This window comes from Mauremys reevesii, linkage group 3, assembly GCF_016161935.1.
Source record: "Mauremys reevesii isolate NIE-2019 linkage group 3, ASM1616193v1, whole genome shotgun sequence".
Taxonomy (NCBI): domain Eukaryota; kingdom Metazoa; phylum Chordata; order Testudines; family Geoemydidae; genus Mauremys; species Mauremys reevesii.
In genome coordinates, this window is record NC_052625.1 from 129,906,705 (window position 1) to 129,919,583 (window position 12,879).

Here is a 12,879-nt window from a genome sequence, read left to right on the forward strand (position 1 = left end):
CAAATGGATATAAACTAGCCATCAGGAAGTTTAGACTTGAAATTAGATGAAGGTTTCTAACCATGAAAGGAGTGAAGCTCTTGAACAGCCTTCCAAGGGGAATAGTGGGGACAAAAGACATATCTGGCTTCAAGACTAAGCTTGATAAATTTATGGAGGGGATGGTATAATGGGATAGCCTAATTTTGGCAGTTAATTCGTCTTTGACTACTAGCAGTAAATACGCCCAGTGGCTTGTGATAGGATGCTAGATGGAGTGGGATCTGTGTTACTACAGAGAATTCTTTCCTGGGTGTCTGGCTGGTGAGTCTTGCCCACATGCTCAGGGTTTAGCTGATCGCCATATTTGGGTTCGGGAAGGAATTTTCTTCCAGGGCAGATTGGCAGAAGCCCTGGGGTTTTTTCGCCTTCTGCAGCATGGGGCACAGGTCACTTACTGGAAGATTCTCTGCACCTTGAAGTCTTTAAACCATGATTTGAGGACTTCAATGGCTCAGACACAGGTTTGATACAGGAGTGGGTGGGTGAGATTCTGTGGCCTGCATTGTGCAGGAGGTCAGACTAGATGATCATAATGGTCCCTTCTGACCTTAAAATCTATGATCTATGTTTCCCAAATACAGAACAGAAATATTTATTGAACACGTCTGCCTTTTTTGTATTATTATTGATAATTCTTGCATTTCCTTCTGGTAATGGACCAGTACTGTTGTCAGGATTCTTTTTGTTCCTAAAAAACTTTAAAAATCTTCCCCCACTCCCCCTTTCTTTTCTTTTCTTTCCTTCCCCCTTTCCCCCCCCCCCCCTCCCCATTTAACTCTGCTGGCCATAGATTTCTCCTTGTGTCCATTTGCTTCCTTTATCAATTTTCTACAATTCCTAACGTCTGATTAATATTCATTACTATCAACTCCCTCTTTCTTCCAGTTGTTATGTTGTTTTTTAGTTTCCTATAGCTTCCTTCACTTCCCTTTTAAACCAGGCCAGTTTTTTAACCAGCATGGCCTTCTTCCTCAGTTGTGGGATTGTGGCTTTTTGGGCATCTAGTAAGGTATTCTTAAATTATTCCTGATTGTCATTCACATTTTTCTGATTAAATCGTTCCTCCCAGCTGATTTGGCTCGTAATTGTTTTCAGCTTTGTGAAACTGGCCCTGTGTTAAAGCACCGTGTGTGTGTGTGTATATGTATATGTATGTATGTATATATGTGTGTTTATGTATATATATAATATATAAATAAAAACTGGTCTAGACTTCATTCTGCTTGTTCACTATAAATGAGATCAAGTCTTGATCACTTGTACCTATGCCACAATTAATGTTCAGTTCTGTAATTAGCTTCTTCTTCAGCTATCCCTCGATGCGAGGATGATGTCTGCCAAGGGGGTTCATTGATGGGTTTTTAAGTGGCTGAGAAGCCCAATTCTTGCCCTGCAGATTTTCCCACAGAAGTGACAGATGTAATCTTGGAGGAGACATAGTTGTTGGCTGAACTGTTGTGCTCTTTCTTTCCTCCTTTGTCGCTTCTCTGTCTCATGAGCACATCTGTTCTCCTCAAAGTGAGCTGTGGCTTGGTGTATGGTGTGGCGCCACTGTGTTCTTTTCCACTCCAGGTCCTCCCAGTTTATTGGGTTGATGCCTCCCTTTTTCAAATGTACTTTCATTATGTCTTTGAAACGCTTCTGCCGCCTCCGCGAGCCCTTCTTCCCTGTCTTAATTGATAGAAGAGTACTTGCTTCGAGTGTCAGGCATACGTACACAGTGGCCAGATCAGGGGAATGGATATTTCATGACTTGTTTTTCTATACTGCTGATGTTGGCTGCAGAGAGAAGGCTGATGTTAGTGCGTCAGTCTTCCCAGCTGATCCTGAGAATCCTCCTGAGGCAGCACTACTGGAACCACTCCAGACACTTGAGCTGTCATCTGTAGGTTTCCCAGGTCTCACACCCATAGAGAGGGGTGGGGATGACAACTGCCTTGTAAACCAAGATCTTGGTACCTCTTTGTAGATCCCTATCATTGAAGACTCATTTGAGTAGTTATCTAAAATATGTGCTAGCACAGCGGATCCTGTATTCAATTTTTGTGTCAGTGCTGTCTGTGATTAGAAGCTCTTTATCTGTTAGGACTTGGTCTAATAATAAATAAAATCCTGTGTTGGCTGTGACATTTTTTGTTAGGAAATTGTCATCTATACATTTTAGAAACCCCAAGGATGTTTTAATACTGGCAGCATGAGACCTCCAGCGTATGTCACTCAAATGAAGTGCCCCAGGATCAGACAGTTTTTTTCCATACACATTGTAGATAGGTGTATAAAAGGCACAGTCATCCTGTTTCCTAGTGTGATTTGGTGGTCTGTAGCAGAACTAATACCCCATCTTGTGCTTTATCTGTTAGCAGAAAGGGTGTTGAAGATCCTTTATAACCTCGCAGTAAGACCTGGATGAATAACAGTAGGTCTGGGCCAGGGTCGAAAATATTCTCCACTGGACCAGATCCTCATGACTTGCCTTTTCACAGAGCAAGCACCATTTTTGGATAGGACTGAGATGCTACGTTGTATCTCAGAAAGGCACATGGAGACTGAGGACGGTAGACCAGAAAGACAGTCTTGTGGTTGCTGGACATTTTGTCAGAATCTGGATGAATTCAGGATCTAGAGGATGATGACTTAACTATGTTTGGTAGGAGGAGGACAAGGATATCACAATCTAATGTGTTTTGTGATAACATGCACCAATGTACAATGATTTTGCAGGCTTGGGAACTAGGGGAAGAGTGTTGTTGGGAATCTTATGAACTTCATAAGTAGTGCCTGTAAACATGCAGATGAAGTGTCACTTAAGAGCAAAAGTGTTCACGTTTCCTCCTGCCTCACCAGTCTTCACTTCCCTCTCCACACTTCGCTGGCTGTTTTTGCTTATCTGCAGTCAGCTTTCAAGCTGTCTTGTTTAATGTATAATAAACAATTATTAGCATATTTTGCTGACAATATGTAAAATAAATGTACAAATAATGTAGGCTATGAGCGTTAAGGAAATAATTACATTGCCTGTCCTTTACTGATATTGGATAGGAAATAAAGTTCTATAAATCTCATGAAGATACTCGTTAATCTTAGCACTTCTTATCTTAACCCATGGGACCAAAGTAAACGAATGAAGCAAGCTTTCCAGCTTTGCAATCACTTTTTGGGGCAATGTATATTTGCCTATCATGACTTGAAACTCAGATCTTCGTTCTTCTTACACTAAGCAGGAATTGTGCTACTGAAAACTTAACAGCCTTTCCCAAGTTCTCTCAAAATTTGCCCTTTTTTCCTTGGAGGGACTCTCTGCAAACAGATTTTTGATCATCCTGTTAATCTGTAATAAGTAACTTTTGTTAGTCCAGTTATATGACCACCACATACTTGCCTTCCCTTCATTCTATTATTGCACTGATCTAGGATTACTTTATTATGTCCTTTCCATCTTGAGTGGAAGGAGAAGTGCCTTGCCTGACCACTCTGTGTGACCTAAATTGCTATGATAATTCACTGAGGTTTGTATCACTGTTGAATAATACAATCTCTAGTTCATTGGAGTATCAGGCTCTGTGGAGGCCCTCCTGACTGCTTTTCAAAAACTCCATCTTGCGCAAGGAGTGAAAATTGAACATTCAGGCTGGCCTCCATTTGAGGAAAGATTTAGGAAATGGCACTGACACTGAGGGACTTATGGGAGTTAGACCTCTTCTTCCACAATTCATTTGGTTCTTGGAAATCTCCAAAGGCCTTCTTAACCCTTGCTTCAGAGAACTCTGCTGGGAACTGAGATACTCAGAGGGCAATAACTACAACTTTCTAGTAAAGCACAAATGTGGATGTTGGACAAAATAGCACTGGGTATTGTGGACACGCTGTGAAGTTGGTTCTTATATTGGTGGCTCATCTGTTCGTTTACCAATAATTCAATAGTGTAAACAGCCAAAAAGAACTCCAAGATGGGACATGCTGGTGCAGTGAACAAAGTAAGAGAGTGAAATAGGGAGAGAGAGGTGAAGCTGAGTCCTCAAACTGAAGGTGAGGATGAGAAGCTTGACCTTTGAAACTTTGGACTGTATTGTCTTCTCAGTAAGAATGTACATAGCTCCTCTTGACATTGAAGGGTGTAGATGAAGGCTATGGTCCAAAGTGTCTGTTTTTTTCCCCACCAAAGTGAGTTATGCCTTACCTTTCCTCTGCTAAAAATATAATGTAAGAATGCAGTATTGTAATACTTTTGGTCAGACGCTATTGTTGGTTATAAGCTATATTCTATCACCTGTAACTTAAACACTTTTTCATTTTATTAGGATTTTTAAATTGAAAGCATTTATGCAAAGCCAAAGACATTTTTTAGGAAAATTTCATGGAAAAATATACTTTTTACTGGATAATAACATAAAATTTGGTACAGTTATGTAAAATAAGTATAATATATTTCATTTTTGAGAGTAGTTAAATGTTCCTGTACTATCCTATGTATGGGAAACTTAAATCATTATGTGACCTCCAACTGCTCATTTTAAAGCTTTGTGGTTAAGTTTACACTTGTTTAAAAGTAATGATTAATTATTGCTCTATCAGAAACACTTTAATTGTTTTAAAGTACAATGATCATTACAAAAGTTCTGCAGAATGTGATTTTTGGCATGTTGCTGAAAGAATAATGAAGTATGCAGAAAAGACTAAAGTTTTACATTTTCATGTTGCCAAACTGTTCACATATGGGAATTTTAAGGATGTTTCTAGTGTGGGTTCAGAATGTAAGGTAATTTGCAGTGGTTGAAGTACAATTAGGGTAACAGCAGAATATTTAGTTAGGAAACCCAAGACTTTAATTTAGATGGAAAGTCTGGTTACTCTATGGTTTTTGAGATTAAAAACCAACAATCTGTGGGTTATGCTTTTTCATTTTAAGCTGCATCCTGAATAAAATGTCTGGCTAATCAAATTGTGGATTTTATGCAGTATTTGATGTGCTGTTGATGCCAGAAAGAACCAGGGAAGCAGGAGTGACTTTTTTAGATTATATGATTGTGGTGCAAAACTAAATGAGCTTTTCATTGCTAACTTAATATATAATTATACAGTCCCCTCAATTTAGCTCCCTTCTTAGTCTGTTTTATGTATTATGCCTCCATTTCCATACCAAATATCTGAGCACCTGCCAATGTTTATTATCCCCATCTTACACATGGAGAACGGAAGGATTGAGAGACTAAATGACTTATACAAGGTCGCAAGGAAGGCAGGGAATTAATGACACTAGCCTAGGAGATCCAGGTTCATCAGTGGACCATCTTTCTTCTCCAACCTATCAGTTCAAAATGCAGTTAATCTTCAGAGTTACTTATAAACTATACTCTAATAAAATGCATATACAAAAATGCAATCACTAAGGGTATGTCTACCCTGCACACTCAGGTTCGAGCCTAACCTTCTGCTTTCGTCCACACACAAATGAGTCTGACTTAGGTCAGCAAGCACTCAGGACCTAGCTCCTAAAATCCTGCTTGGGGATAGGGTCACAGCCTGAGTCCCACTGTGACTCTGATCCAAACCCTGTCATTTTGCAATGTGAATGCAACTCAGAAAGCATATGCTAGGCTCCCACATGACCATGTGGTCTTACTATCCATGGCTTCATCCTACCCCTTCCCGATGCTGTCCCTACTTATCTCCTTACATTTTTTTAAATCATTGCTCACATTGTAAGGGCTTCTTGAAATGGGGCTCAGTCTTCATTTATCCTCTGAAGTGCAGTGCACATTTATGGTGCTATATAGTTCTTATTTAATACTATTATATTTAATAGCAATAAATAATTTAAAATTCCTAGAAAAATATATTGACCAACAGTTGAATATTTGCTTTTGTAAAAGCAGAAGTTGAAAATTATTTTATTGTCAATATCAGTGCAAAGTGCCTGCAAACTGTGAACCAATTTCTTTCCTCAGGAGCCATGCTCATGCACTTGAGGGTATTTTTGATTTTCTATATAGGATTAACTTTGCCAGCTGCTGAATTACTGAACAGTGCAGTCCAACACTAAATATTGTGGTGGATTAAGAAGGGAAAAATACTGTATCTAGTAGAAACTGTAGGAAGAATTTGGTAAGCAGAAAGTAATGACCACAAGTGGAAGGATGTCCAGAAGCACAGGCACAATATTAATTTATGAAAAGAGGGGCCACTATTTTCTTCTGCATTTGGGCTCTAATAGGAGAGGTCTTCCATATGAATACTAACCAAGTCAAGATCTGCTTAGGTTGAGATTTATTTTTTTATTTAACATTTATGTGGTAATATTAAAAGCATCCAGGTTGGTCCCCATTGTGCTAAATACTGTACACATATAAATAAAATCAATAACAACAGCTAAAGTTAATGTGGTTAATATCATATTCATATTGGTCAGGTGAAGTAACACTACGGTTATACTTAAATGTATTTCTTTATGTTGTATTAGTAACAATACCGCTTTGCATTTTATGATTAAGTAATGTAATGTTATAACCTATACAATATTAGTATTTTCTCATACTGGTAACTGGCTCATGCATATTGCAGTGCTTTCTTAAATAACATGTTAGAAAGTTGTCGACAAGCTAGATTTGTATTAGTCAATTTTACAGTTTGAAAAACCTAAGTATAAAATTTTCAAATGCCTAAGATCCATTTCAAAATTAACTTAGATTGTAAGTACCTAAGTAGCAAAGAATCCTGTGGCACCTTATAGACTAACAGACGTTTTGCAGCATGAGCTTTGCTCCGAAGAAGTGGGTATTCACCCACGAAAGCTCATGCTGCAAAACGTCTGTTAGTCTATAAGGTGCCACAGGATTCTTTGCTACTTCTACAGAACCAGACTAACACGGCTACCCCTCTGATAAGTGCCTAAAGCACTTCTGAAAATGGGGCTTAGGCTCTGAAGTGACTGAGACACTTCTGAAAAAGTATCCCATAACTTCCTTAAATATTATATTGGAGGATAGAATCTTTTCTATTAATTCATGTAGCACAGTCACATGAGGGGGAAAATAGTGAACACATTGGGCAAATACTAGTAATCAATTTTAATGTTTACAGAATTATGTTAGTGTACTAAATTCTTTACATAATTAAGGATCCCTTTATTTTTGTCACCCACTTTTTTAGACATGATAGAACACAAGTGTTTTTGACTGCCATACCTAACATCTGACCATTATTAAGATATAAAGCTGATTTTTCAAACTTCATTTTGTGTCATTGTTTCATGGCTTTCCATTTCTTGTGAGAAGGGTTGTTGAGCGACATAATCCAGGGGTACGGTGGGGAGGAATCTTCAAAAGTATATCCATGATCCATTCCCCTATGAAGGAAGATAAGTGTGTCAACATATATAAAACTGCTAAAAGCTGTGTCATACTAGGTTGTAGCACTCTGTATCTGATGGAAAACAGAGGCAAAAATGTGTAAGGGGTTAAAATGCCAAACATTAGCCCCCCCAAAGTGGTATGATTAATTCACTTTTTTAGAGCTTAAATTACTGCAGTTTTACTAACTTTTTTGTATTAAAAACAGGTAACAACGGAACGACCTTTTATACAGAAGTTATTTCGTCCGGTTGCTACAAATGGGCAGCTAAATACGCTGGGAGATCTCCTAAAAGAAGTTTGTCCTGCTGCAATTACTCCTGAAGGTACTTTATAAACAGTTAGCATTATTTATGTACCTGAAGTGTAGTAGAAGTATGAGCTATGATGCTGAAGGTTCAGGATTCGTACTTGCTGATGATATATTATGGCAGCAGAGGTGGGAAGGAGTTACTCCTGGGGGAATTCTGCACCAAAAAATTAAAAATTCTGCCACAATATTTTAAAATTCTGCATGTTTATTTGTCAAAATAATGCAATATAATCATGCTGGTTTCACTTATTTAGGTAATTTATTTGAACTACAATACAATGGATGGAGAATGGAAGCGGGGAGCATTGAAAGAAATCCCCAAATCCCCTTGCATAATAGTAATGTAGCTAGGTTTGATCCTTTATTTCTAGGTATTAATCAACAAATATATGCAGCCATGCAGTGGTACCTCATCGGCCACTGAAGAGCAAGTGAAAGCTGGGGAATCAAACTCATAATTTATGTTGGGTACTGACAATCTCCAGAAAGGTCAATAGCAAACAGTTTGTGGAGTACATTTTGATAGGAAATTTTTTCATTACAAAAATTTACACCAGTTCTAATCACTGAAGCATCATAAGCATTTATAAGTCCTTTACACCACCCTGGCAATGTAAAGGAGCCTTAAAACTTTTATACCTGTTTTATACTCCTGAGGGAGTTCACAAAGACAATTGGAACAATTCACTAAGCAGGCAGGCTGCTACATTCTGCTCTGCCTGAGAGGACAGAGCCTGCCACAGACCTACCTCCTCAGAAACATCCCAAAGCCCTACCCCTTCATTCTGAGCATGCCGCAATAGCGAACAACAGGAACAGAGTCGCTCGCTCGCTAGCTCTCACATGCACGACTGCCCAGCGCCGCCCCCTGGTGTGGCGATTTATGTCTCTACCAGCTGCTCCGGGCACCCGAACAGACCTGCCTGTGCTGTTGGGGAGGGGCGTGTGGCAGCTCTTGTGGCTTCCCTTTGCTTCCCCATCAGAAGTTATTTTTCTGCAGGTAAGGAAAGAAATCTGTGGGGGACATGCACTCAGTGAAACAGAATTCCCATAGGAGTAACGAGTGTTTTTAAGGGCTAACGTACATAATACAACGTGTTTTGGACTCACATTTTTGAAATTCCCAAATGAATTAGGAGCTTAAGCCCCATTTTCAGAAGTGATTTAGGAGCCTAAGTCTTATTAGTTATTTGGGCACTTTCAAAAAGTTTACTTTTTACCATCTTCCTTTAAAAAAGAAAAAAAATAATTTAAAGTACTCTGTCAAAAGAATGCTATTCTCAGTGCAAAATCAAGTACTTGAGAGTTAGGAAATGCCAAATTTATAGTTGCATGTGCAACATTAATTCTGCTTTCTTGTGCGTTTAAGTAGGTGACAGCACACGATCATGCAATTAAAAACACTTTTTTTCTACAGGGCCGTGGCCTCGTTCAGTGTCCGAGGATGGACACTCAAGACAGAATTAAGTTTGCATGCGCAACCTAAATCTGGTATTTCATAACTTTTGAGTGCTTGACCTTGCAGTCTAAATTTAGTTTTAACTGTTTTTTGTATATAATGGTATGTATATTACATTGAAAGCTTTTTCCTAAATTTGATTTAATCCATGAGTATCCTTTCACAAATGTTAAAAGGAGGATTAAGGAGAGAATCTTAGTTTTCAGGTTTTTTGGGTGATCAAGTGCCTGCCACATCTTTCTTTGGTATTTATTATTCAGAAAACCAGAATTCTTTCTTCCACAATGAACATTGTCCTTTACTAATTTACCTTCATAGATTTTTGCTTTCTGTAGTTTTACTTTATAGCAATCAGAAGAAGAGTTCTCTTAATTTGGATATCTTGGAATTAGTTAATCTGTAACTTTATATTACCTAAACTTTATCTTATATGTCAAACTTCTGTAAGGCTTGAAGTTGAAGCTTCTTTCAGAAACATTGATTTTCTTACAGAACTTGTGGTGGCCCAGACTACATGTAAGGGTAAAATTAATGAATTTTAAAAATACACATACTTAAAAGAAAAGATGTGCTGTTCTTGTAATTCTACTAGATAAATTTCAGATAGGAGTCAACCTATAATCACTGTCTAGTTATTTAAAATTATCTAACAGATTCCATATAGTTTCTAACAGCACACTTGTATGACAGAGTAAATCCATTGGTGTAGTATCCTGTTATTTCACAAATTGCATTGTACTGGTAAGTAGCTACACAGGCAGCTACAACTCTCTGGTTTTGAACTTAATCCAGGAAAGATTACAGTTTATTGAAACAGTTGCTGGATGTACATATTAAGTGAGATGAACATAAAGATTTTTTTTTGGCAAACTGCAGCCTTGGCTTTTTCTACCGTATTTCATTTTTGTCTTATATTTGCCACCATCTTACTAGTATCTTTAAACAGCTAACCTCTCCTTAAGTAACAATGATATTTTGAGAAGTATATTTTTGCTATTACAGAGAATGTCTTGCAAAGGATTTACCAGAGGAGAGTGCAATCTTTTGACCGAAAGCTAACTGACAGTAGCGAACACTTTTCTTGTTCCTTTTCACAATGTCATCACTTCCTTTCCTGTCTTTCATTGTCCCCAGTTGTGACTCATTCCTCATCTCTTCTAGAAAAACATGAGGGGTAGTTTGTGGGTGTCCGTGTGTGTGCGCACACATTAATATATCAGAGGTGTAGCTGTGTTAGTCTGGATCTGTAAAAGCAGCAAAGAGTCCTGTGGCACCTTATAGACTAACAGACGTATTGGAGCATGAGCTTTTGTGGGTGAATACCCACTTTGTCGGATGCATGCATTTCAGAGGACATGCTTCCATGCTGATGACACTTGTTTAAAAAAAAATGTGTTAATTAAATTTGTGACTACATTCCTTGGGGGAAAATTGTATGTCTCTTGCTCCATAGTTTTACCCACATTCTGTCATATACTTTGTGGTATGACAGTCTCGGATGATGACCTGGCATATGTTGTCTGATTTAAGAACATTTTCATTGCAGATTTGGCAATTAAAGCCAAAACAGTGCAGCCATTTTCGATAACAAGCTAGGGAAAAATACATTGTTTTGCCCAGGTTAAAAAATTCTAATTGCCTTTTCTTTGAAATGAGCTAACATCTCCATGCTTTGAACTTGAAATTTGGCAAAGGGGTCGTTTTTGTGTCCCCATGAAAATCTGCCCAAATTTGGTCAAGTTATAAAATGTTGAAAAATCAGTCTACACATGCAGTTTACACAACTAGCGACTCTTTAGATTTTAGTATCTGAAGTCCCCAGTGCTGCACTGGACATACGTACTCCAGCCTGGGGCTGAGCATGATTTTTCCTGAAATTGCAAATTTAGACTGCTGCAGTCTGTCCTAGGTCCAGCCAACTGAACTAAAAGCAGGGGGGTGATCGCCTGTGTTCTCAGTGGGCCTCCTGCTGGACTCTGGCAGGTGTAAGAGGAAGCTGCCTGATTTGAATGCAGATGAGACAAGAGCTGGACCTGTGGGAGACTGGTGAAATTAACTGGTACGAGTAGCCTGGGGGAGAGTGGGACTGGCTGGGCAGGGAGACTGTTACTGGGAGCAGCTGGGAGCCAGTAGGTATGGGTGAGACTGAAATCAGATGAAGAGCTCAGGGAGACTAGGCCTGGCTGGGCAAGGAGACTTGGATTGAGGACCAATGAGAGATGCAGGGAGATAGTTCTGATGTAATGCAGGGTGGGAACTGGGACTGTCTGGGCAAAGAGACTGGAACAGGGAGCCTGGGAGGGAAGAAGAAGGGAGGAAGACTGGGACTGGGAGTTAGTGGGGGTGAAGTTGTGGCAGCTGGAGGCTAGAGTGAGGGAGAGAGACAGATCAGATGAGGAGCCAGGAGGGGGCAAAATTAGGACTTACTGGGCAAGGAGACTGGGATAAGAAATCTAAAGAGTAGAGGCTGAGACTGGCTAGGTGAGGAGAATGGGACTGGGATGAGGAGCCAAAGTAGTGAAGAGATAGGACTGGAACAAAGATATGTTGGAGGGGATTTGGCAAGAACAGGTCACACTTGAGGAAGAATGGGCAGAAGTCTGTGCCCACTAGGGAACGCTCCTCTCCAGAGCTTGGAATGGAACCCTGGATTCCTGAGTGTCTCCATTCCTCTGCTGTCTGCAAATATCTGTGAAACCCACTGGCAAAGTGTCCCATCCTTATTTAGTGCTAGTCAGTACATATATGTACAACATGCTCTTGCTTTAACTACAGTAAGGAGCATCCAAGCAGACACACCAATGTATTCAATAGTACATTTTGATGACGGTAGAAGGTGGTTAAAATGAAGTAAAATACAGAATTTTATCTTTTAAGGAAAAACTCACTCTCTTTGGAGTGTCTTGAGATTTATTTTTCCCACTTAAAAAAACTGAATATCATGTAGAAAGAGACTTTTCCTCCACAGCTATCATAACTAAATAATTCTGTGTGCATTTTTAATTCACTAGTATTGTTGAAGTCTTTGTAAAACTTGTTTTCATTTTTGTCTCGTACTGCTTTGAGGACTCAAATGGTAAACATTTGGGTGTGATGAAGCAAACATTAGGCTATCCAGCAATCCCAATTTTCACAGGATTGTTGTTCATTCAGAAAATCTGTGAATTGACCTCATTCTACAGAAATGTCATTAGTGCTTTTAAAAATTAAAACAGGATCAAAAAAGACTTTTAGAATTTTTCTTTTTAGTAGGTTTTTGATATGCTGTACTGAGTGATGTCATACAATCAGTTTTCCTTAGAGGTCAACTGTTTTAAATTAACTTTCAGCTTTTATCAATAAGTTCTATTAAAGACTACATGTTAATTGTTTTGTTGTTCTCCCTCAGTTTTCTAAGCACTCATTTACAGTAAATTATTCAGGTAGAAAATTGTATTTTAATGATATTTGCCTCCTAGTCTCTCTTGTCCCAAGTGATAAGTGCTGTATTGCGTTCGGAATATAAGTTGTTGAACAATTCTAGATGGGAAGTGAATGTAGCTGCCCACCTCCTCATCCCCACTTGTCCAGGGCAGGGTTAACTGGATCAGTGGAAGAAGGGCACATCCATGGGGTCCTGGCCAGTCTGGGAAAGAGCAGCACTGCCCCATCATTACCCCTCAATAGCCTTGTAAATGAATAGAACTTAGGCAAAGTTTGGAGGCCCCAAGTCCCACTGT

At 39.0% G+C, this 12,879-nt stretch overlaps 1 protein-coding gene across 10 annotated transcripts in view; it reads left to right on the forward strand.

Annotated features, from left to right (window-relative positions):
• The window catches only part of ATG5 (autophagy related 5), a 139,619-nt gene that overhangs the window by 104,712 nt on the left and 22,028 nt on the right, over window positions 1-12,879 (forward strand). For 9 of the 10 annotated variants that reach the window (XM_039532278.1, XM_039532284.1, XM_039532280.1 and 6 more), the window contains exon 7: window positions 7,597-7,714. In XM_039532278.1, coding sequence (XP_039388212.1) covers window positions 7,597-7,714 — 118 coding nt within the window. Of the gene's footprint in view, window positions 1-7,596; window positions 7,715-9,118; window positions 9,193-12,879 lie in introns of all 10 variants that reach the window. The other variant, XM_039532286.1, reaches the window with a different exon arrangement.